The 23470-nt window shown below is 40.5% G+C and overlaps 3 protein-coding genes across 3 annotated transcripts in view; 1 reads left to right on the forward strand and 2 right to left on the reverse strand.

Moving 5' to 3' along the window:
* Positions 1-23470, forward strand: part of LOC135168819 (glutamate receptor ionotropic, delta-1-like) — a 63348-nt gene that overhangs the window by 28494 nt on the left and 11384 nt on the right. The gene's annotated exons all lie outside the window — the stretch shown is intronic.
* Positions 16028-23470, reverse strand: part of LOC135168868 (uncharacterized) — a 62459-nt gene continuing 55016 nt past the window's right edge. The window contains exons 2-4 of the mRNA XM_064133473.1: positions 17850-18127; positions 17590-17771; positions 16028-17408 (exon numbers count right to left, since the gene is read on the reverse strand). Of these exons, the coding sequence (XP_063989543.1) occupies positions 17625-17771; positions 17850-18020 (318 nt within the window). The 5' untranslated portion in view covers positions 18021-18127 and the 3' untranslated portion in view covers positions 16028-17408; positions 17590-17624. The remainder of the gene's footprint in view (positions 17409-17589; positions 17772-17849; positions 18128-23470) is intronic.
* LOC135167158 (uncharacterized) lies at positions 21921-23029 on the reverse strand. Its single transcript, XM_064130047.1, has 4 exons — positions 22976-23029; positions 22802-22934; positions 22184-22719; positions 21921-22103 (listed from the first exon to the last, which is right to left on the reverse strand). Exons 1-4 carry the CDS (start codon positions 23027-23029, stop codon positions 21921-21923), a joined length of 906 nt encoding a protein of 301 aa, XP_063986117.1.

Raw genomic sequence — 23470 nt, forward strand, 5'->3', positions numbered from 1 at the left:
AAATGGGCGTTGAATTCCACCTAACATTATAATCCTCACCAAAATCTCGCAAAAGTCTGTAAGAATACTGAACAACTTATGCACACGGAAGCTAGTGTAACGGATCATCTGGTTAATGAGATAAAACATGGAAATCCACTGAAATCCGATCTAGAATACAGCCTTTTTTGGCAGGGTTTTCTAGCCCTGTACCATGAGACGTGCCATCCTTTTACGAAGCTACAGATCCTCAACACCGTTCGAGTGGTTGGTTCAGTGGAATTGACGAAAAGTCACATTCTCTCTCTGTCCCCCCTAACCCTAACCAATTTCCCTATACCATCCTTAGAAAATATATTACTTTCGGTACATTTTCATCTTCAGAATCTTGTCAGGCTTAGAAAATGAGTAATGAAAAACTGAAATTTCCTAGTTGACTTTTTTCACGTTAATAATTAATATCCTCAATAGGTCACGTGTTTCTTCCTCAACTAATCACACCAATTTCTACATGCATTCCTCGTTACTATAACGCCCGTTGAAAATGTACGTATATCTATATACATACGTGACTGGTTTGTCCTTTAATATATCTTCCTTTCTCCTGGAGGTTTGTCCTTTTCCAGACACTTCCAAAGGTGCGACAGGTCCTCTGAAGGTTTCTTTCTTCTCCGATCTCGTCTGGGAGTGGCCTTTTCTCGGAGTCGCTGTAGAAAAAGCTACCGAACTGTTAATATTCTTCCTCACGTCCTGCCATTTTTACTCCAACTTAAATATATCCTGCGTTTTACCTCAAACCACCAGGGAGTTCCTGCGGGGTAGTTTACACGCCATTTTGAAATAATACCGAATCAGCTGAAAATAAACTTTTTTCATATATGAAAATTAAGAATTAGAAATGAACAGAAAAAGATAATGAATGAGGGGGGGGTGCGAAATAAATGAAAATATGTGATGGTTTATGTACAGTATTCTTTTATTTATCCTACAACGGGTTAATTTGACTTCGACCGTTTAATGTTGAATTGCTATGTTCAGACGAGAAGTCACCATATATAGCGAGAGTCCCTCAAGTACTTTTAAAATTATTGTGCAGGGAGTTATTTTTTTTTGAAGTGAAAACTTTTTATGGCACGTTGGGCACTTTTGTGGGTAAGCATTTTCTCGTGAACTCGCGACAGATGAGATTTCACAGTGATGCCAGATGCGGGACCCACACGTCTCCCACTGCCCCACTCCGCAGCAGTAGTTGCGCGAGGGAGTTGCCCATGAAACCCCCACGCGTGGGATTTTTGCCCCCGTCTGTCATCACTGCTATTAGTATACGCATAGGGGGGGGGGCTCCGTTTGTACTTTCTCAACTGTACAAATGATCAACTGTACAGAGAATTTTCAAACGGTGAGAGCACCACTGTGCAGGGATTCAACTGTCGAGACAAAAAGCTAAGCTTTATATGGCAAAAAAGCCGTCGTGATTTTTCCACCAAAAAAGACGTTTTGACAATTATCTTGTAAACAAATGGGTTTACAACATTTTGTCAAGATGGTTTTTTTTCCAGGAATTCAATTATAAATAGTAATTATCTCAGGTAAAAATCGCGCAATCGTCTTCGTTTATTAATTAATCGCGGATTTTTGTTTAAATTTCAAATCCAATTATTAAATAAACAAATGGATTTACGGGACCCGCTATAAGACATTTGTTGTAGACAATTTGATTCTCTGCAACAAATGTCGTGTGACAAAAGGCCGTAAATCGATTTGTTTAGTTGATAATCAAGAAAACGCGTTTATTATTATTTCGACGATTTTAAATGTTAATTATGTAATCTAATCACCCCCTCTACCCCCCCCTCCCATAGGATTGTCTTGAAATTGGCAATGAGTGAGAGAGAAATATCTTTCCCTCTCTCTCTTCCTCTCACTAGCGGAATGGAACGTCCGTCCGTGGAGAAGGGGAAGCACGCACACCGCTTACCCGCGGCACACGGACGTAGAGCCGCGCAATGCTCGCGCCCCGTTGGTCGTTCTTTTCACCCCCATATCTCGATAGGGGTGCGTCCGAGCGAAAACTGGAAAAGAACTTTTCGGTTTCAAATCACCCCCCAAACATGCCGGTGCACCCCCAACAAAGTCTTATAAATGACCCTGTATACCTATGCGTATACTAATAGCAGTACATTGTAGTTTTAAGTTTTTTTTTCATTTTTTTTTTTCAAATGAACCACATCGAAATATATGCTTGGCGCATTTTTTTACAAAAACATTTTTTGTTTTTGTGTTTGGGGGGATTTCAAAGCATTTTTTTCAAAATGGGCAAGAGATTTTACACTTCTTTTAGTAAATGTCCTCATGTTACCTGGTCTAACTCTCTCTAGACTAAAATTAAACAGGATCGTCCTCAAGACAATTTCCGCTTCCGCCAGACAGACCGCGTTGCTGCTGTGGTGCTGCTGCTGGTCTCCGTCCTGGTGGCAGTGGTGGTGGTGGTCCTTTTTTTGCTGCTGCTGCTGCTGCTGCTGCTGTCAGTGGCGGCGAAAGCCGAGCGGCGCGGTTTTGGGCCAAAGGCAGCTAAAAAAAACATATAATTAATAATATACTCTAAGCGGTTGGCAATAAGAGTGTGCTAGTCGTGTGACGGCAATGAAATTAGAAATATAACCCCTTTGAGCCGAAAGAGAGGGAAAAACACGTTAAAAACACTTCTCTACATTTCATTCTCAAAATTGAATTCTCTAAATTTATTGAAATGATTTAATGACATGAAATGCCCCGAGAAAATGCACAATTAATCCTTTCCAATACGGAATCAGCTCATAGACGTTTCTAAAACCCTACACATTAATATATTCATGTATTAGCAACTCCTACGCGCTAAGAATGTAATGACAAAGACTATTTGTGCATTTTCTTGGGTGAAACATTTTTTTTCTTAATCATTTTCAAAATAATGCATTTTCTTTTCACTTACTTTTGAAACATCTCTCGTTTTGGAAAAGTATAGCGTATCTCGATTGTCAAAAACCATTTTATACTTTACAGTGCAGTAAAGAGGGTTTTTTTCAGAAAATCTGGTTATTTACAAGGATAAATGAAAAAAATAGAAAAAAGGTTAGTCGTCAAACGCCATGAAATGCCAAATTATGCATTTCTATTTTTTTCTTTATCACTGATCACTGACAATAAACAATTTAGAAAAAGTGTTTATTTCCAAGGTTAATAGATCACTGAATCTTTTCTCACTGATCACTGAAAATAAACAATTTAGAAAAGTTGTTCATTTCCAAGGATAAAAGATCACTGAATCATTTACCACTGATCACTGAATCATTTATGACTGATCACTGAAAATAAACAATTTAGAAAAATTGTTTATTTCCAAAGATAAAAGAACAAATTGAAAAAAATAGAAAAAGTGGGGTTAGGTGTCAACCGCGATGAGTATCCGTGAGATAGGAGCGTTTTTCTGGAGGATTGTCTGTCCCATCCTCGCAGATGATGTAGGATAGGGAGTCTCCCTCTCTCCACGTGTTGGGTGCTGTCTTATTCAACCGCATTGCCAGATCTGCATGTGGAGCGTAGATGCCAGTGTGGGCTTGTGGTTCACGAATCAACTTGTGAGTCGTCACCAGAGAAGGAATGAAAGCATCCAACATGGTATGTCTCTTCATTCTTGCGATTGCTTGGAGGTAGGTTTTGATATTGGAGAGTTTCTGCTCGTGGGTCTGGTCGCTGAAGACCTCATGCAGGACGTAGTAAACAGTGGTTTTGACAAGATCAGAAGAGTACGTATCTTTCAGGAGTTTTCCTTTTGATTCCAAACGGAAACCAGTTGAGCCATCGGAGCGACGGATGAAGTAAATACCAGTATAAAGTTTCCTGTTTGCTACGAGAACGTACTTGTAGGTCTTCTCAAGCTCCAGTTGGATATGGTCATACTCTGTTTGTACGGTGTCCCTGATTCCCTCAGCAATCGTCAGGGCTATGTCCAGATCCTTCTGTTTAGTATCTATCATCATCGAATCTGTGTCATCATAAATGACACCGTAACTTAATGATTCCGCTATGGTGCATGCCATCTTCAGACATTGCCGGCCCGTTTTAGTGATATTAGCAGCCAAATTGGGAGCGTAATATCGAAAATGAACTGAACCAAGACATCCGTAGAGAGTGTTCACTATGAGTTTGAGGGCTAGTTGTTGGGTTTCATATGCTAGTTTCATTGATTGTGGGATCCATGGCGATTCCATCAGGCGTTTGGTTTCTGCGCGATTCGGGATGATTCTATCAACTAGTTTAGGAATCACTCCCGCCCGTCTCTTAGTGTCGACTTCAACATCTTCCAATTTCTTGTAGCAAACCCCCGCATTGTCGAGAAATAGAGGTTGTACTCCTGGATGATACTAGGGTAGAGAGACTTGTAGTCCATCAGGAGGACCTTGTTATCCTAGAATGCGACATTTGCATCCAATACTAAACCACCCGGGATGTCCTTCACAATCGTGTTCTCCTTTCGATCAGGGAGGATGTAGCCTGCCTCGTGGAAGGCGTGCGTCAGCATATAATCGTTCATGTCGTTTCGCAAAAATCTCGGAGTCTTTGATAATACGTAACCTGCGACTTTCGTCATTTCCACCATGAGGGGAATTATATTTAGAAAACGAGTTACCTGCATTATACAGTCTGATTCTATCCTCGTGGTCTGAATGAGGTCAATCATGCCTTTTGCTGAGTTGAAAAACTCAATAACTTTCCAAGCAGCCAGTGGTCTACCAGTTGCAACTTTACTTCTCAAAATGTTCGAGCAAACTGTGTCAAACTTGAAGTAAAAATGATAAGATGATGCTTGAAAACTTGAATAAAAAATGATATGATGAAGCTGAAGCAGCTTCAAATTCGCACACCCAGCAATGTCCTGCATCGACCCTTGTGCGACATCAAAGTGGCCCTGAAGGAGGTGAACCCCAAGTCACTTCAAGGTGAGTTTGACACAGTTTGTTCAAACATTTTGAGAAGTAAAGTTGAAACTGGTAGACCACTGGCTCCTTGGAAAGTTATTGAGTTTTTCAACTCAGCAAAAGGCATGATTGACCTCATTCGGACAACGAGGATAGAGTCAGACGGTATAATGCAGGTAGCTCGTTCTGTAAATATAATTCCCCTCATATAATGCCGAGATTTTTGCGAAACGACATGAACGATTACATGCTGACGCACGCCTTCCACGAGGCAGGCTACATCCTCCCTGATCGAAAGGAGAACAAGATTGTGAAGGACATCCCGGGTGGTTTAGTATTGGATGCAAATGTCGCATTCTACGATGACATAGTCCTCCTAATGGACTACAAGTCTCTCTACCCTAGTATCATCCGGGAGTACAACCTCTGCTTCTCGACAATGCCGAGGGTTTGCTACAAGAAATTGGAAGATGTTGAAGTCGACCCTAAGAGACGGGCGGGAGTGATTCCTAAACTAGTTGATAGAATCATCCAGAATCGCGCAGAAACCAAACGCCTGATGGAATCGCCATGCATCCCACAATCAATGAAACTAGCATATGAAACCCAAGAACTGGCCCTCAAACTCACAGTGAACACTCTCTACGGATGTCTTGGTTCAGTTCATTTTCGATATTACGCTCCCAATTTGGCTGCTACTATCACTAAAACAGGCCAGCAATATCTGAAGATGGCATGCACCATAGCGGAATCATTAGGTTACGGTGTCATTTATGGTAACACGAATTCGATGATGATAGATACTAAACAGAAGGATCTGGACATAGCCCTGACGATTGCTGAGGGAATCAGGGACACCGTACAAACAGAGTATGACCATATCCAACTGGAGCTTGAGAAGACCTACAAGTACGTTCTCGTAGCAAACAGGAAACTTTATACTGGTATTTACTTCATCCGTCGCTCCGATGGCTCAACTGGTTTCCGATTGGAATCAAAAGGAAAACTCCTGAAAGATACGTACTCTTCTGATCTTGTCAAAACCACTGTTTACTACGTCCTGCATGAGGTCTTCAGCGACCAGACCCACGAGCAGAAACTCTCCAATATCAAAACCTACCTCCAAGCAATCGCAAGAATGAAGAGACATACCATGTTGGATGCTTTCATTCCTTCTCTGGTGACGACTCACAAGTTGATTCGTGAACCACAAGCCCACACTGGCATCTACGCTCCACATGCAGATCTGGCAATGCGGTTGAATAAGACAGCACCCAACACGTGGAGAGAGGGAGACTCCCTATCCTACATCATCTGCGAGGATGGGACAGACAATCCTCCAGAAAAACGCTCCTATCTCACGGATACTCATCGCGGTTGACACCTAACCCCACTTTTTCTATTTTTTTCAATTTGTTCTTTTATCTTTGGAAATAAACAATTTTTCTAAATTGTTTATTTTCAGTGATCAGTCATAAATGATTCAGTGATCAGTGGTAAATGATTCAGTGATCTTTTATCCTTGGAAATGAACAACTTTTCTAAATTGTTTATTTTCAGTGATCAGTGAGAAAAGATTCAGTGATCTATTAACCTTGGAAATAAACACTTTTTCTAAATTGTTTATTGTCAGTGATCAGTGATAAAGAAAAAAATAGAAATGCATAATTTGGCATTTCATGGCGTTTGACGACTAACCTTTTTTCTATTTTTTTCATTTATCCTTGTAAATAACCAGATTTTCTGAAAAAAACCCTCTTTACTGCACTGTAAAGTATAAAATGGTTTTTGACAATCGAGATACGCTATACTTTTCCAAAACGAGAGATGTTTCAAAAGTAAGTGAAAAGAAAATGCATTATTTTGAAAATGATTAAGAAAAAAAATGTTTCACCCAAGAAAATGCACAAATAGTCTTTGTCATTACATTCTTAGCGCGTAGGAGTTGCTAATACATGAATATATTAATGTGTAGGGTTTTAGAAACGTCTATGAGCTGATTCCGTATTGGAAAGGATTAATTGTGCATTTTCTCGGGGCATTTCATGTCATTAAATCATTTCAATAAATTTAGAGAATTCAATTTTGAGAATGAAATGTAGAGAAGTGTTTTTAACGTATTTTTCCCTCTCTTTCGGCTCAAAGGGGTTATATTTCTAATTTCATTGCCGTCACACGACTAGCACACTCTTATTGCCAACCGCTTAGAGTATATTATTAATTATATGTTTTTTTTAGCTGCCTTTGGCCCAAAACCGCGCCGCTCGGCTTTCGCCGCCACTGACAGCAGCAGCAGCAGCAGCAGCAAAAAAAGGACCACCACCACCACCACCACTGCCACCAGGACGGAGACCAGCAGCAGCACCACAGCAGCAACGCGGTCTGTCAGGCGGAAGCGGAAATTGTCTTGAGGACGATCCTGTTTAATTTTAGTCTAGAGAGAGTTAGACCAGGTAACATGTCAACATTTACTAAAATCATCCAGGGATCAGCTGATCCCCTCATACTGGATGAATCTTGGAATGCCACAAGTTGAAAATACTGTTTAATTTTAGTCTAGAGAGAGTTAGACCAGGCAACATGTGGACATTTACTAAAAGAAGTGTAAAACCTCTTGCGCATTTTGAAAAAAATGCTTTGAAATCCCCCCAAACACAAAAACAAAAAATGTTTTTGTAAAAAAATGCGCCAAGCATATATTTCGATGTTGTTCATTTGAAAAAAAAAATTGAAAAAAAAACTTAAAACAACAATGTACTGCTGTTAGTATACGCATAGGTATACATGTATGCTACGATTATAGCTTTAAAAAAATCTACATTTTTATTTTTGATTATAGATTTGTCTTGAAAATGGATGCGGTTTTATATGAAGAATTTGATTTAACGATGTCCAATGATAGCAATGTTAGGACAAAAAAATACAAAACTACTAGTGATGCAGTATTCACAATAAATATAAATAGATTTAAATCAAAATTGTTCTCTTCACACTTTAGTTGCCATAGACCTATTGTTTCAGTTTTAGAATTTGATGAAAATGTTGATAATGATGATGTAAGAGTTGTTGAAATTATGGATGAGAATTGAACAATTTTGTATTTACTATTTACTAATATTTACACATTTAAATAAAACTACTTCCTTCGAATATAGTTTCCATATTATTATACTTCATGCCCATTCAAAAAGTGCCCACATTGCTTTGATAAACTTGATTTTTTATGTACAATTTGTCATGTCGCGAGCGCATCTAAAAATGCTCACCCAACAAAGTGCCCAACGCGCCATAAGTTCAAGTTTTCACTTCTGCCTGGATTATATCGAGACATTTTTCATCGACTCTTCGAGGATATTGGGGAGATATTGGGACAGCGAGAGGAGAGATGATGAATAGCTTTTGGAATAGGCGGAGTCCGACAGTGGAATTCCGTGGTGAGCGAGGAATGTAATTCTGCCGCGTGATCGAACGGATCTGGTCATTGACGGTAGTATGCACCAGCAGACGGCTACGAATGCGGTGAATCGGAATGGCAACGGGAAGTGTGGGTTTGGGCAGGTGTGTGCCGTCTTTCAAAATAAGAAAATGAAGAAAAGGAGATTGGACTGTTGTTGGAGTCCCTGATGGCTCATTTCATGATCAAATTTATTCGTGTATTTGGAGTAATTTTCCTCGACTGAAGGTGGGGAAAAATTATTCATCTCTGTTGGGAATGCAAAGTTATCATTGCGCATGACTGTTGTGTGACGTCATGTCACGTGTAACACCGGTAACGGCCCAGTAGTAGTAAAAGGACCCACGAAACTGTCAATACGTTGTTAAAGTGTGCTCCAATTATAAATTACGTTGCTTATTAAATATATTCACTGTTTTAACGTTTATAGCGAGGAATCATAAAGTATTATTCCCTACACCCTTCTAACAGGTTATGGGCCCAGGTTTCGCCAGGTTTCGGTTTTTTTTTGGGCAATTATCGAAGAGATAATTTTGGTGTGATTCCTCGTGGTTTAGTAGTGTCCAATTCGGGAAGACCGTTGGCACGATAGACAGAGACAGTGATACAGTTAGCTACACTGTGGCATACGGGAAGACCGGTGCGAATTATAGGAGTGAGAGAGACGAGAGTATTCGACTGCTGAGCACGTGAAGTAAAATGAGTGACGGTGGAGCAAATATATCCATACATTCTTTGCAAAAAGACAATTATGATACATGGAAGATCCAGATGGAAGCGGTGTTAGTAAAACACGATTTATTTGATTACGTGAGTGGTACGAGGTTGAGGCCCACGGATGGAGAAACTGCAGAGTGGGATAGAAAGGACAGAAAAGCCAAAGCAGACATTATATTAGCCGTGAGTCGTTCTGAAATTAAACAATTAAAGGGTGCAGAGACAGCACGAGATGTTTGGCTTCGTTTGGAGCAGGTGTACCAGCCGAGAGAGCCTGTTAGAAAAGCCACATTGTTGAAGAAGATCACGCAGGTGAAAATGAAAGAAGGAGAAGATGCGTTTGATTTTCTCGGGGAGTTTTTCGATGCAGTGGACAAATTGGGTGAGATCGGCCTTGAAATAAATGAAGACTTGTTATCTATTTTATTATTGTATAGCTTGCCGGAGTCTTACGAAAATTTCAGATGTGCCATGGAATCACGTGATGAGTTGCCCAGGCCGGAGATTTTGAAGGTCAAAATATTAAACGAATGGGAGTCTAGACGGAACAAAAGCGGTGAGCCAGAGAACGATGCTTTGTTCGTCAGACAGAGAGGTTTCTCGAAGTTTGGGCAAAATAAACAGAGTATAAATAAGAACCGAGGTGAAAATTCACGAGGTTTTGGAAATTATCGAGGACACGGTAAACAAGATGAGACGAAGAGTCGTTCGGTTTTAAGTGGTTCTCAAAGGGGCAGAATACAGTGCTATAGGTGCCATGGTTTTGATCACGTTGCCAGGGGTTGTCGCGTAACGTTAGGTCGGCAATCAGCTGGTCAAACTGAGGAGAGGCACGATCGAGAAGAAGTTGCTGCTGGGGTTTATGAGAAGGCGTTCTTCAATGTTGAATCCTCGACGAGTGGTGAGAAGTGGTGTCTCGATAGTGGGTGCACGTCACATATGTGTGCGAACGGTAACATTTTCCAAAATCTAACGAAAGTAAATAGGTCGTTGAGCCTTGCAAATAGCAATGAGACAAAGATTGACGGTGTTGGTGTTGTCAAGTTGAGAGTTAAAAATAAGCAAGGTAGTCAAGTGTATAGATTAGAGAAAGTTCTTAAGGTATCCGATTTAAGAACGAATTTATTGTCGGTCGCTAAAATTACTGATCATGGTTTTGAGGTTATTTTTAGACAAAAAGAGAGTTTAATTGTTGATAAAAGCGGAAAAATTTGTATGATTGCTGAGAGAGTTGGTGACTTATATTATTTGAAAAATGCCGAAGAGGTAAATATTGTTGAGTCACGAGTGTTTCCAAAGAATAGTTTGGAGGAATGGCATCGTAAGCTCGGGCATGTGAATGAGAGAGATTTAATGTTGATGATCAATAACAGATTGGTTCATGGAATAGAGATTAAGTCAGGTGAAAAATTACAACGTTGCGAGACCTGTATTCGAGAGAAACAAACTAAGATTTCTTTTCCTGTATCGAGTGTAGGTCGTACTGAAGAGTTGTTGGAAATTGTTTATACCGACGTATGTGGACCAATGAGTTGTGCTTCTCATTCAGGAATGAGATATTTTGTTACTTTTGTAGATGATAAGTCAAGGTGGAGTCAGGTTTATTTTGTAAAACGGAAATCAGAGGTATTGCAAGTGTTTCAGAGGTACAAGGCTGCAGTTGAAAATTTTGCTGGAAGGAAAATCAAATTGTTGCAATCTGATAATGGCACAGAGTACCGGAACAGAGCGTTCGATGTTTTTTTGGAGAAAAATGGAGTTGGAAGGAGATTGACACCGCCGTATACGCCCGAACAAAATGGAGTTGCAGAGCGTTTGAATAGAACATTGGTTGAGATGGCGACGTGTATGATGAGAGAAGCTGGATTGTCGCCGATTTTTTGGGCAGAAGCTGTAAATACAGCGTGTTATATTCGGAATAGATGTCCGACGAAGATTTTGCACGGTAGCACACCATTTCAGGTTTGGTCAGGAAAAATACCGTCTGTTAATTATTTTAAAGTTTTTGGATCAAAGGCGTTTGTTTTAGATAAGACAAATAAGGACAAGTTTGATTCTAGGTCTTACGAGTGTATTTTTGTTGGATATTCAACAGAATCGAAGGCTTATCGATTATGGTGTCCCCAGTCTCGTAGGATTGTTGTGAGTAGAGATGTTCGATTTATTGATGGATTAGGATCGAACAAAGATTATGGAGAAATTCTACACGAAAATGCTAAAGTGGACAGTTCAAGGGACTCGGATTTGGAGTCTAAACGAGTGCAGGTCAGGCTTGAGGAGGTGGTCTCTGATGACGAAAGCGTTGACTCATCAGAGGAGGTTTTCAAGTCACCTGTCGCGCCTGCGGCTTGTGAAACTCGTCCGGAAATTGCTGTTCGGAGAGCTAGGGGTCGTCCTAGGATTATTCGTACGGGTTCAAGGGGAAGACCAAGAAAATTGTTCAACAGTGTCCCTGATTACGAGAGCAACGACCAGTTTGAGGGGGACGAGAAGGTTGATGATGACGGAGATGATCATTTTGCAAACTTGGTCATTGCTATGGATCCTTTAACCTGGGAAGAGGCAGCTGTATCGTCTGATGTGAATGCATGGGAAGCTGCCATGGACGATGAATATTTGTCGCAAATAAAGAACAAAACCTGGGAGATCGTTGATGGTCCTGCCGATCGCAAGGTCATCGGTAACAGGTTTGTTTTTAGGACAAAATTTGATGATTCCTTGCCTTCAGGAAAGAAGAAAGTGAGATTGGTGGCAAAGGGCTGTTCGCAAAGGCCTGGTGAGGACTTTCACGAGACGTTTTCGCCGGTGGTGAGGTCGACGTCAATTCGTTTGCTTGCCGCGCTTTCGGCTGAGTTTGGTCTCGAGGTTCACCAGATGGATGTAGTCACAGCTTATTTAAATGGAGAGTTGAACGAGGAAGTTTTTATGGAGGTTCCGAGCCGGCTAGAGGTTACGCTGAGCAAGATATTGTCTGGTCAGCGAGTTGGTTCGAGAAGTGAGGTTATCCAAGATCGTGGAATTCTTGCTACGGCTAGAAAATGGTATTCGGCGTTGAGAGCTGATGGTCGGAAGGTATGTTTGATCCGTAGAGCGCTGTATGGTCTAAGGCAGTCGGGTCTTCAATGGCATCGTCGTCTAATAGATGAGTTGAGTCAAATGGGTCTTCGATCGTTGGCACAGGATCCATGTTTATTTATCGCAAATCGTGGTGGTGAAATTTTGTTGGTTGCCATCTATGTTGACGACATAATGATTGCGACTAGAGATCTAGTGTGGATGCAGAAGGTTAAGAGGAGGCTCGCACAAGTTTTTGAAATGAAGGATCTGGGACCGGTTAAAAATTGTCTGGGAATGGAGTTTTTCCAGAGCAAGGATCGACATACTGTAAGGCTGACACAGAGGCGTTACACAGAGGCTATTCTTGAGCGTTTTGGGATGACGAATTGTAAGCCAGCAGCAAGTCCCATTGAAGTCGGAATTAGGTTGTCAAAGTCTGAGATTCCAGATGAAGGTGTCATGAGAGTTTATCCGTACCAGCAGTTGATCGGAGCTCTAATGTATTTGGCAGTGACGACACGCCCGGACATATCGTTTTCGGTAAACTATCTTAGTCAGTTTAATTTGAATTACAACAAATCGCACTGGATTGCTGCTAAGAGAGTGTTAAGATATTTAAAGGCCACATTAGGTCTCGGGATTTTATATCGAAAGACAGGTAAGAGTCTTTTCGGAGTTGTTGATGCCGATTGGGGTACTTGTCAGGATGATCGTCGGTCATACACAGGGTATGCATTCATCGTTGCTGGTGGAGCTGTAAGTTGGGAAGCGCGTAAACAGCGTACCGTTGCTTTGTCTAGTACCGAGGCCGAGTATATGGCTATGGCTGCGGCCACAAAGGAGGCGTTGTACCTTCAGGGATTATTAAGTGAAATTGGGGTAGCTACACCTCCAACAGTGTTGTTCAATGACAATCAGAGCGCACAGAAATTAGTTGAGTCCCGTGCGTTTCATTCTAAGACCAAGCACATCGATATTCGACATCATTTTATCCGAGATGCTTATGATAGACAGAAGATACTCCTGAAGTATATGAAAACCGAGGACATGCCAGCGGACGCGTTGACCAAGGGTTTGAGTGGACCGAAGATAAGGAGTTGTTTCGGAATGTTAGGAATAACAGACAAGACCGTGTGAGCAAATTAAAACTTTGAGAGGAGGTGTTGGGAATGCAAAGTTATCATTGCGCATGACTGTTGTGTGACGTCATGTCACGTGTAACACCGGTAACGGCCCAGTAGTAGTAAAAGGACCCACGAAACTGTCAATACGTTGTTAAAGTGTGCTCCAATTATAAATTACGTTGCTTATTAAATATATTCACTGTTTTAACGTTTATAGTGAGGAATCATAAAGTATTATTCCCTACACCCTTCTAACAATCTCCTCGTTTTGCAATGATAGAAATTTACTCGGCGGGAATGAAGAATCATTGCCGTCTCTGATTGGCAGTCACACGTAGAAAGTCGCCTCCTATTAGTTAACCGTGAGCTCAGAGGCCCACGTGTGGAGATATCGTTGACCAGCGTGAGAGGAGGACTCATTTCTCCTTTGGACGTTGCCGAGACCCCACAAAAATTTGATCGTAAGGACCCTTGGGAGATTCGGGGTAGACGGAACTACGGAGAGACAGGGATTTGGATACATCTTGGCCCACCGTCGATTTTTAAGGGTTCCCGTTGTTGTTGTGCGTAGGGGGGAATTAGCTCCGCCGAAATGAGCCACGAGTGTCATGCGAAGAGGGAGGGGAGGGGAGAGCACGGTTGGTAACTCCATAATGTACGTACGTGCATGCACTGTGGTGACTCAAATCTCCACGCGCTCCGGAGCGCCTGCGCAGAACGCGCATACTGGCATAGCTTACTGACTGGCCGGCATTCGAGTGCGCCGACGCAAAGGAATGGGACTGATGCGCAGAGGAATCGGACTGATGCGTAGGCGCAAGCGAAGCGCATGCGTAGGGCGTGAGCTGAGCGCGGGAGTACAGCGAGAGATTACAAACTGTAATTGCCGCTTACACGACACGTATAGCGAATATTGTTGTAGACTGCTTGTTTTATTGAGATATACATATATTTCAAGAGTCGTGCAGCATTTTTTGTTTATCGAGGTTATATAGTGTTTCTAAGTGTTCAAGGTTATATAGAGAAGTGAGAACTGTTATGAAATAGTCTAAAAAATATTAATCAGAGCTGTACATCATGCCTAAATCCGATGCTCAGTTGTGTAAGGAATACAGAGATCGACTGCGTTCAAATAATGAACTAAATAAAGTGAAGAAAATCCCGAAAACCAGTGTTGAACGTGTCCGGGAATACCGAGCAAGGACGAGCTATCAATTTACAACCACCTCTGAACCCTTCACTGGTAGACGAAATCGAACAGGCCAATAATTTGGGCGATGGTAATGAGCCTTCCGCAACGTTAAACGCTGCAAATAGAATTTTCCACGGTATGTTTGTTCCACCTGTTGATGCAGACATCCCAGAGCCATCAGCAAGGGAGGCTGACGTGAGAAGCATAACCCTGAACCCTAACCTCCCTTACAAAGACTTCACTCGATTTAAGAATATACATAAAGAATTTGATAAAAAATTCAAGAATAATTCTTTCGCTTTTCCTTGCTGTATCTGTGATCGATTGTGGTTCCAAGAGGATTTGAGAGCTCCAGCCAAGCAGCATAGTGAGATTTTAGACACAATTGCACCAACAATGAATAGAGATGAAATGAAAATTTGCTACACCTCCTTTCGAACACTCAACGCTAATTCTATCCCAATATTGTCAGTATACAGGGTGTCCCAAAATTGAACGTCCAGACTTTAAACTTAAGTTGGGGGTGAAATTCTGGATCGAAAAGTCCTCAAGGACTTTTTGATCAGACGCACCCTCTTCAACTTATTCAGGGTTGAAGTTGCACGAATCAGAGGCGTGGAATACCCGGTCGCACGACGGTGAGGAAAACGTTCGAGTGTGGTGGTGTCCCCACCATACGGTACTACTCCCCTGCGGCGACAGAAAGAGATGACTGGCGGCGGCGGGTAAGAGGAAGGGGAGGGAAATGAAAAAAATGAACACCCAAAAAAAAAATCATCAGCGATTGATCATTTTTTTCTCCTTCGCTGAAAGAAAAAATGAAAATCTCATACAGTGCCAATGGGGCTTTAGAAAATTAAATCGTCGGGTTTTTTTTTCCAGCGCTGTAATTTTCAACGCTGTTTTTTTCTCCTTTTCGATTAGATTAAGAGATGTAATGGGCCTCAATCGATGGGGAATTTATTCCTCCATCGAATGCCCTTGGTTTCATCCCTTGGCATTAATTAGGGGAGGAGTAAATAATTTTTATGTAGCGGGTGGGTGTTCATTTTTTTCATTTCCCTCCCCTTCCTCTTACCCTCCGCCGCCTGTCATCTCTTTCTGCCGTCGCAGGGGAGTAGTACGGTATGGTGGGGATACCACCACACTCGCATGTTTTCCTCACCGTCGTGCGAGCGGTTATCCCACGCCCCTGATTCGTCCAACTTCAACCCTGAATAAGTTGAAGAGGGTGCGTCCGATCAAAAAGTCGCTCAGGACTTTTCGATCCAGAATTTCACCCCCAACTTAAGTTTAAAGTCTGGACGTTCAATTTTGGGACACCCTGTATAATGGCTTCTCATATGTACAAATACCTGCCTATCTTCCACCCCTCGATTTGGTATCAGAAAGACTGATATCACCGAGAATTCCATTCATGCAAATACGGCGATTACAGCATGGACATGGACAATATGGTATATATGGACAGATCATCAATGTTCCAGTTGAAGTGGATACAATGGTGAAACATCTTCCACATCTTAATGACCATCATTGCATCAATGTACACATTAAGAAAAAGAAAATTCGCAAGCCCAGTCATTTGAGTGGTCTCATCAACAAGAGAACAATTAAGGCTGCGCTGCAGTATCGAACCAAAGAATTACCGATATCACAAAATTTATACATAGAGCATTATTGGCATATACTCCCTCTGGCGCAGCAGAATTAGAAGAAGATTTGAACACTATGCCCATGATTTTAAATGGTGATTTTAATGTAAATTTTGCCTTGGAAAAAGCTCAACCACTTGTACAATTTTTAGACAGTAAATTTAATTTAAAAATGAATAATAATCCCAAAGACTCAACAACCAGATCAGGCACTACAATAGATGCAATTTTCTCAAGACATTTAAATAATTTACAATCACGAGTTTTCATTTTATATTTGTCATATCACAAACCAATTGTATCTTTTCTTAAATATGAAAGTATGGAAGTGAATAAATAGATTTTTTATAAATTGCGGCGAAAACGTAAACTATCTTTTTTTCATCAACCTAACACCCTTAGAAATTCCCGAATAATGAATAGTGGTTTCGGTTATTGGGGAAATATTTCTATCTCATAAAACTTGCTGGCTAGGGTGTGTATCTTCATTTCAAGTGCCCATTGAGATCCATGCAGCTTCACTTCTATCGCCTAGCTTTCTAGGCTGATAATTTTTTTATTTGTGAGACCCTAACCCACGTAGAGTGGCCGGATTGATCCGAGGGTCGGCCCAAGATAGCGGCCGATCGTACCGATGATCGCCAGTGAGATCGGCCCGAAGGGTAGGCCCGATCTTGGGTAGAATAATTAATTTTCAAATTATTTGAAATAATGATTTTCTTTTCATTTGTCTTTTTAATTATAATCAATCAGTACTGCATCAGGAATCATTTTGCGTTATCTTTGTTCGTAATTATTGAACAACCCACCCACAAATTATTCTTCATAGTAAATTAACATATTGTTAATTTATAAATAATTTCTTCAGACTTTTCCGAATTTGAAGAATACTCTTATTTCTGCAAAAAAAACTATTCTTTTTAAATCGATAAAATAGAATATGAAATATTGCTGCAATATATGAGCTTATGAAAAAGCGAGCCATTCAACGACGTTTTTTTGGTGAACTTTGAACGCATAAAATAATAAACACATAAATAGATAATAACATTATTGAATAACTAAACAAATGCACTTATTTATGCATTGAAATACTTCAAAGTAGTTGTAGTCGCAGATGGTCAATCAGTTATCAGTTAGTCCATTATTATTCGTTTTTTGCACGTTCAGCACGACCTCCTTCTCGATCACCAGCATGGACCAGCCAATATCCAACTTGCCCCGACAATTTTGCAACCTCTTTCGAATTTTTGAATTTGTCGTTGACAGCCACTGAAAAACGAAACAACGAATGAATTGATAAAATTCAGCTAAAGCATTATTCTCACAGTTATTGTTATTTTTAATTTAGAACAAATATATGGATTGATAGAATCTTTAAATTGGATTGACTGAATTTATTTCTTATTGAATAAATCTTCTAGCTAGTGGAAAGAAGATCAGAATCAAATACCTTGGAAACAACTGAACGTGGATGTGTTGCTAAAATCAAGTTTCCCACATCCCTTGCCCCACCTTCCTCCCTTTTCCTGAATACTGGGATTGCACAGCTTTTTTCATAATTTTAGTTAAAACGTTGTTGATACATGTTTTGACCGTGGTTTGAGTGGAACAAAGGTAACGGAATAAAGCGGTCTACGAAAAAGAAGACGAGATAAGATTATCGTAGAAAAAAATGGAAAAATAATCATATATTTAAAAACAACGGATTACCAGTGCAGTTTTCTTCTTATCATCAGTCTTAAGTTGCTCCTCGAACACTAAACAATCATCTAGACCCTCAATTGGTAGTTTTGTACCTACAGCCATCACCAACTCTTCAACTGGAACTTGTGGCACTTGGGGGACATTTTGTGCAAGTACTGCCAGTTTTAACTCATTCATCTTCTGGGCCAGGTTGTATAAGATGCTCTCCTTAGCAGATTTGATTTTTCTTCCAAATTCCACGTTGCTTGCTGTCAGTTCTGCTTTTATAAATTCTTTGAACTCATCTAAAGAAAAATTGAAAATCGATTATTAACAAAAATGAACATCCATCATTAAGTGCATATGAAGATTCAACTATATAGCGAACAACTAGGTGAATATATTTATCTCCAATTCATACTTTTACGAAATGTCTTAAAATTTATGAAGAATGACATAAGTTCTATCATCCTTTTTTGCAAAGAGAAATAAGTTCTATGTAAGAGACTTCTATAAAAAATTTCATATTTGCGCTACAATTTACATACTTTTGATTCGAGATAAGTTCATTTACTACGTTTTACCATTTCAAGAAAAAATTACAATAAATTCTGATTTATTACCACACAGTGCACGCTTGATATTCTTGGTCGTAGATTTCTCAATTTTTTTTCGATTCGCAAATGTTCAAAATCCCGCGGTCAAACGTCAGGATGACCAACAGGATGACCACGGCCAATCACCTTTGACCACCGTAACGAGAGGTCACGATCGATCTCGGGATCATCACGATGGTCAGTACACCATCAGCTAGCAATCGGTAAAGACACGTTGTCTATTTTACGGAATTCCAACGGGGAATTATTGGCAAGGATCCGGATAACCAACGGGGTTAGAACCGGGGATTATCTTTCGGTTTATACAGTCCGTTTATAATAACGAATAACCTTTTTAACATCGTTGAGTGTATTTGTATACAGGGTGTCCCAGAATTGCACGTCCAAACTTCAAACTTAAGTTGGGGGTGAAATTCTGGATCGACAAGTCCTGATCGACTTTTTGATCAGATGCACCCTCTTCAAGTTATTGAGGGTTGAAGTTGGACGAATCAGGGGCGTGGAATATCCAGTCGCACGTCGGTGAGAAAAACATGCGAGTGTAGTGGTGTCCCCACCATACCGTACTACTCCCTTGCGGCGACAGAAAGAGATGACTGGAGGCGGAGGGTAAGAGGAAGGGGAGGGAAATAAAAAAAATGAACACCCGCCCGCTACATAATAGTAGATTATGACATGAGGACGATAGGTGGAGGATTGTGAGAAGTGTGAAGTTTGCAGCACGAGGCGTGACAAGTCGCAGTCGAGGTGAGCCGGAGGCTTCGCCCCCCCCCCCCAGCGAAAAACAGAAATAGACTTAATTAAAAAAAAATTATTCTTTAGAAAAATACATAAACAATATCAAGTAAAGAAAACGAATCTTAACATTTTGCTTAGGTTCTATTGTCCATGGTTGTGTTCATCGAAAGAAGAAATCATACGATTGCAAAATTTATTCACCAAAAAACATTTTATAATTTGTATCAATTTAATTTTATAAAATTTTATAATATTAAAGCATTATTAATCTTTTAGTATTTCGATTTTTTTTATTTCCCTCCCCTTCCTCTTACCCTCCGCCACCAGTCATCTCTTTCTGCCGCCGCAGGGGAGTAATACGGTATGGCGGGGACACCACTACACTCACATGTTTTTCTCACCAACTTGCGACTGGGTATTCCACGCCCCTGATTCGTCCAACTTCAACCCTCAATAACTTGAAGAGGGTGCATCTGATCAAAAAGTCGCTCAGGACTTTTAGATCCAGAATTTCACCCCCAACTTAAGTTTAAAGTTTGGACGTGCAATTCTGGGACACCCTGTATATAAGTGTTAAACAATAAACTCGGTTCGTCATCACATATACTAAAGTCAGTATAAGTTTTAACATCGGGTATAACCCGAAGTCTCCCCTCCCTTCTTCGCGCATGCGCCATGAAGCTAGTCTTCCGCCAAGGGCCTACTTTCATATTGTGTGCGCGTTTTTTGAATTATAAAAATCCCACGAGAAATTATGAATATTTTTTCATTCTGAACTGTAAAATTTTTATTCTTCAATGGAGAGAACTGTATTAGTGAATAGCATGATTATACGCTTTTAGACTTGAGGTTATATTAAAATATAAAAGTTTCAATAAAATTAAAATTAAGATAATTATTGCATTTCGTTATTTCTGCCTTGTTTCATTAATATGTAAGGATATAATATAATATATGTATATATAAACAAATATTTACTTTAATTCGTCATAAAGATCCATCCCACATCGCCACAAAAACAATATAAATTAAGACCCGCGTGGACTATCTAACGAACGTCAACTTTTGGAAAAATTTTATCTTTTTAACTTAAAACACATTTTTTGGGACTAATTTTGCGTTGTGGGAACCACTTGAATGGACATGAAAAATAATGAAAAAAAGAGAGAAAACATGATGGAAGGGCGCTAAAGAGCGATATTATTTTAAAGGGATCTACCAAGTTTACTAAACAATTATTAAAAATATGTAGCTTACTACTGCATCCAGTTATCACTCAATCTCCTGGAGAGCATTTCAACCCTGAATCTTCATTATTTTAAAAGGAACACGGCGGCAAACATGCCGAAAAGGGTGAAAATCATGGAGATTTCACTCTCCACTCGCCGACTCGCCACTTACAAATTCATAACTTCTCCCCTAATTAATATTAAGGGATGAAACCAACGGCATTCGTTGGGGGATTAAATTTCATCCCCTAATCGTCATTATTTCACAAGAAAAATCGCGGAGTACATGCCGACAACAACGAAAATCGTCGAGATTTTAGTCTCCAATTGCCCGCTGCCCACTTAAAAATTGATAACTTCTACCCAATTAATATTAAGGGATGAAATCAAGGGCATTCGCTGGGGAATTAATTCCCCATCGATTGATACCGATTTCACCCCCTAATCTTCAGTTTTTCAATAGAAAAACCGCCGCTTATAAATAAATAAGTTCTCCCACAACAAATCTTTTACCCTGCCAAAAAATTTGAAAAATGATAATTAAAAAACCTCGTGTTACACATTTCATAAATTATAATATGCACTTTATTAAAAATAGTATGTTTAACCATTGCTAAAAAAACCTTATTCAGGTCCGTTACTAAATATACTATTTCGTACTGTTTTCAATTTTAATTCTATACATTTGCCATCCATTCCTTCTGGCATAATTTTGGGTTAGCAGAAGCTGAGCCAGGGCATTCGCTGACAGGCATCGGAATAATCTCGCGGCTCCTTTTCTGGCAATTCGAGGGAAATGATTATTGATGTCCACTGCATGTGGATTGAACAAATAAAAATATTGGCGAGTACAATTGGGATTTTGTGGAGAAATGATATACGCAACCGGTTTGCCTTCCGAAATATATAAAAACCCTGTACGCTCAAGTTCGTGCTGATAAACAGCGGCATTTGACGAGATACTTTCAGTGATCTCGTGTAGGGTAGTTTCTGAAGACAGAAACCCCTGACAATTGAACGCCTGACCACATGCCGTGAATCTGTTTTGGAGATCTTCTGGTGATAGATGTTGATAGACGATGTTTCTCTCAGTTCGTGAGTCGACATAAAGTCTGTCACCATCTATCAAGATCTGATCCAGATCTCGTGTAACATTAACTGGGGATCCAAGTAGCACTGCTATCGCCACCACCGCATTTGCTGTGCACTGGGAATTTCTGCGCTCTACCGGAAAACGTTCGTGGCCCTGATGAAATCTGGCAGACTGGTGAAGTAATACTCCATTCATCGATGTTGCCAATTCGACAACTCCTTTTCTGTCCATCAATGAGGACCAGTGAGGTCTTGAATCTCTTTCTGGATCTGGTATTGGTACCAGCACAGAATCCGTGATGGCTCTTGACGGCCTGCTGCATTCCATCACGACTTCATTGACTTTTTGAGATTCCTTGAAACAAAATATTTTCACCCTTCCGCTTTAATCGGTATTCCCAAATGTCACTATGTTATAGGCATCAAGGGCCGAAATTTAATTTAAAATCTGAGAGGTTACGCGAGCTCACATGATCTAAAGTCCTCGGGGAACAATTTGTCGAATCCGATGAAGGAATCGCTGGTAATACAGAATGGTCTGCGAAATCAGTTTCCATCTGAAGACCTGCTACCATGTCTTCGTCACTTTGGGGTGGATCTGCCAGCTGAAATAGTAATTTTCATCACAATCACGTGAATGTTTCTCTCACAATTTTTTTTTTTGAATGGATTCCTCGATAGATACCATTTCCGATTCAAACGCAGTTAACAAGGATCGACGAACCGATCCCAGATTCATCTCCAAAGAAGCTGAATTATGAATCCGTGAATCAAGGTCGACGGTCACTTGCATTGCGGTGAAATTATCTGCGTCAGCACCATCGTCATCACCATTGTCTGCGTCATCCTCATCACAAACAATTTGGATCTGATAGGCTTCTCTATTACAGTCATCTGATACCTCTCGAGCATAGTCCTCCAAGATTCTGGTTTCAGTATGACGGCAATAGTTTTCCCATTGCTGTATAGAAACGCATGCCAATGCCTCTGCCCAGATCGTTTCAGCCATTTCGTGTGAATAATCATTGTTGCGACCAATATTCTTATCATAATATCGCTTCATTTGTGACCAAACCATTTCAATCGGATTATAGATTGAATGGTATGGAGGCAAACGAACAATCTCATGATCAGTACATTTCGCAACATAATCATCCAATTGGTAACGAACTTCAGGCTTGTTGAGTTGAACAACGACCAGTAACTCCTTTTTGGTAGTCCCTGGTTCATAACGAATGTTATGATCATCCAACCACTTCTGGATCTGGGAAATTGTCCATTTTTGAGTAGGATTTTGATGTACCTGCAAAGGAAACAAGGAGGGGAAAATAAACAAAATTGTCGCATTCTTTAATCTCGGTAACAAAAACAGCAATCAATATAGGTTGTCTCCAAACCCAACGTCTAAACTTCGAAACAAAGATGAGGATGGAATTCTGAATCGAAAAGTTAAGAGCAACTTGAAGATCAGACTCACCCTCTTCAACTTATTCGGGGTTGATTCGGGGTTATGGAGAATCAAATTCTCCATCGACCAACACCTGTTTCATTCCTTTATTTCATTACCTACAAAATCTTGCGCGCTGTAAAAATATACCTACTCGTTGGGAGTGATACGATGCATTGTCCATGACGATTATCGATGGCTCCCGGATGTTGGGGACAAGTCTTTCCTTGAACCATTTCTGGAATAGTTCTCCATTCATGTCACCATGATAATCGTCATCTGGTCTTGGTTTGACAGCTGTACGGTAGAATAGGGAGCATTCCGGAACGAAACCACTCCTCCCGCCAGCATTACAGATCAGGTACCGGTCACCAGGCGAATCATTCCTGACTGAGACTTTTTCATTAGTGCCCAGGTGGGAATTCACCATTGGTCCAAGCTTGGACGGAGAGTAGGCTAGGTTGGTTCGATCTTGGTTTCCAAGCTTGGAACAATCTTGGCTAGCCCTTGGTTTGTAACGCCCGT

Source organism: Diachasmimorpha longicaudata, chromosome 1 (genome assembly GCF_034640455.1).
Source record: "Diachasmimorpha longicaudata isolate KC_UGA_2023 chromosome 1, iyDiaLong2, whole genome shotgun sequence".
Classification (NCBI taxonomy): domain Eukaryota; kingdom Metazoa; phylum Arthropoda; class Insecta; order Hymenoptera; family Braconidae; genus Diachasmimorpha; species Diachasmimorpha longicaudata.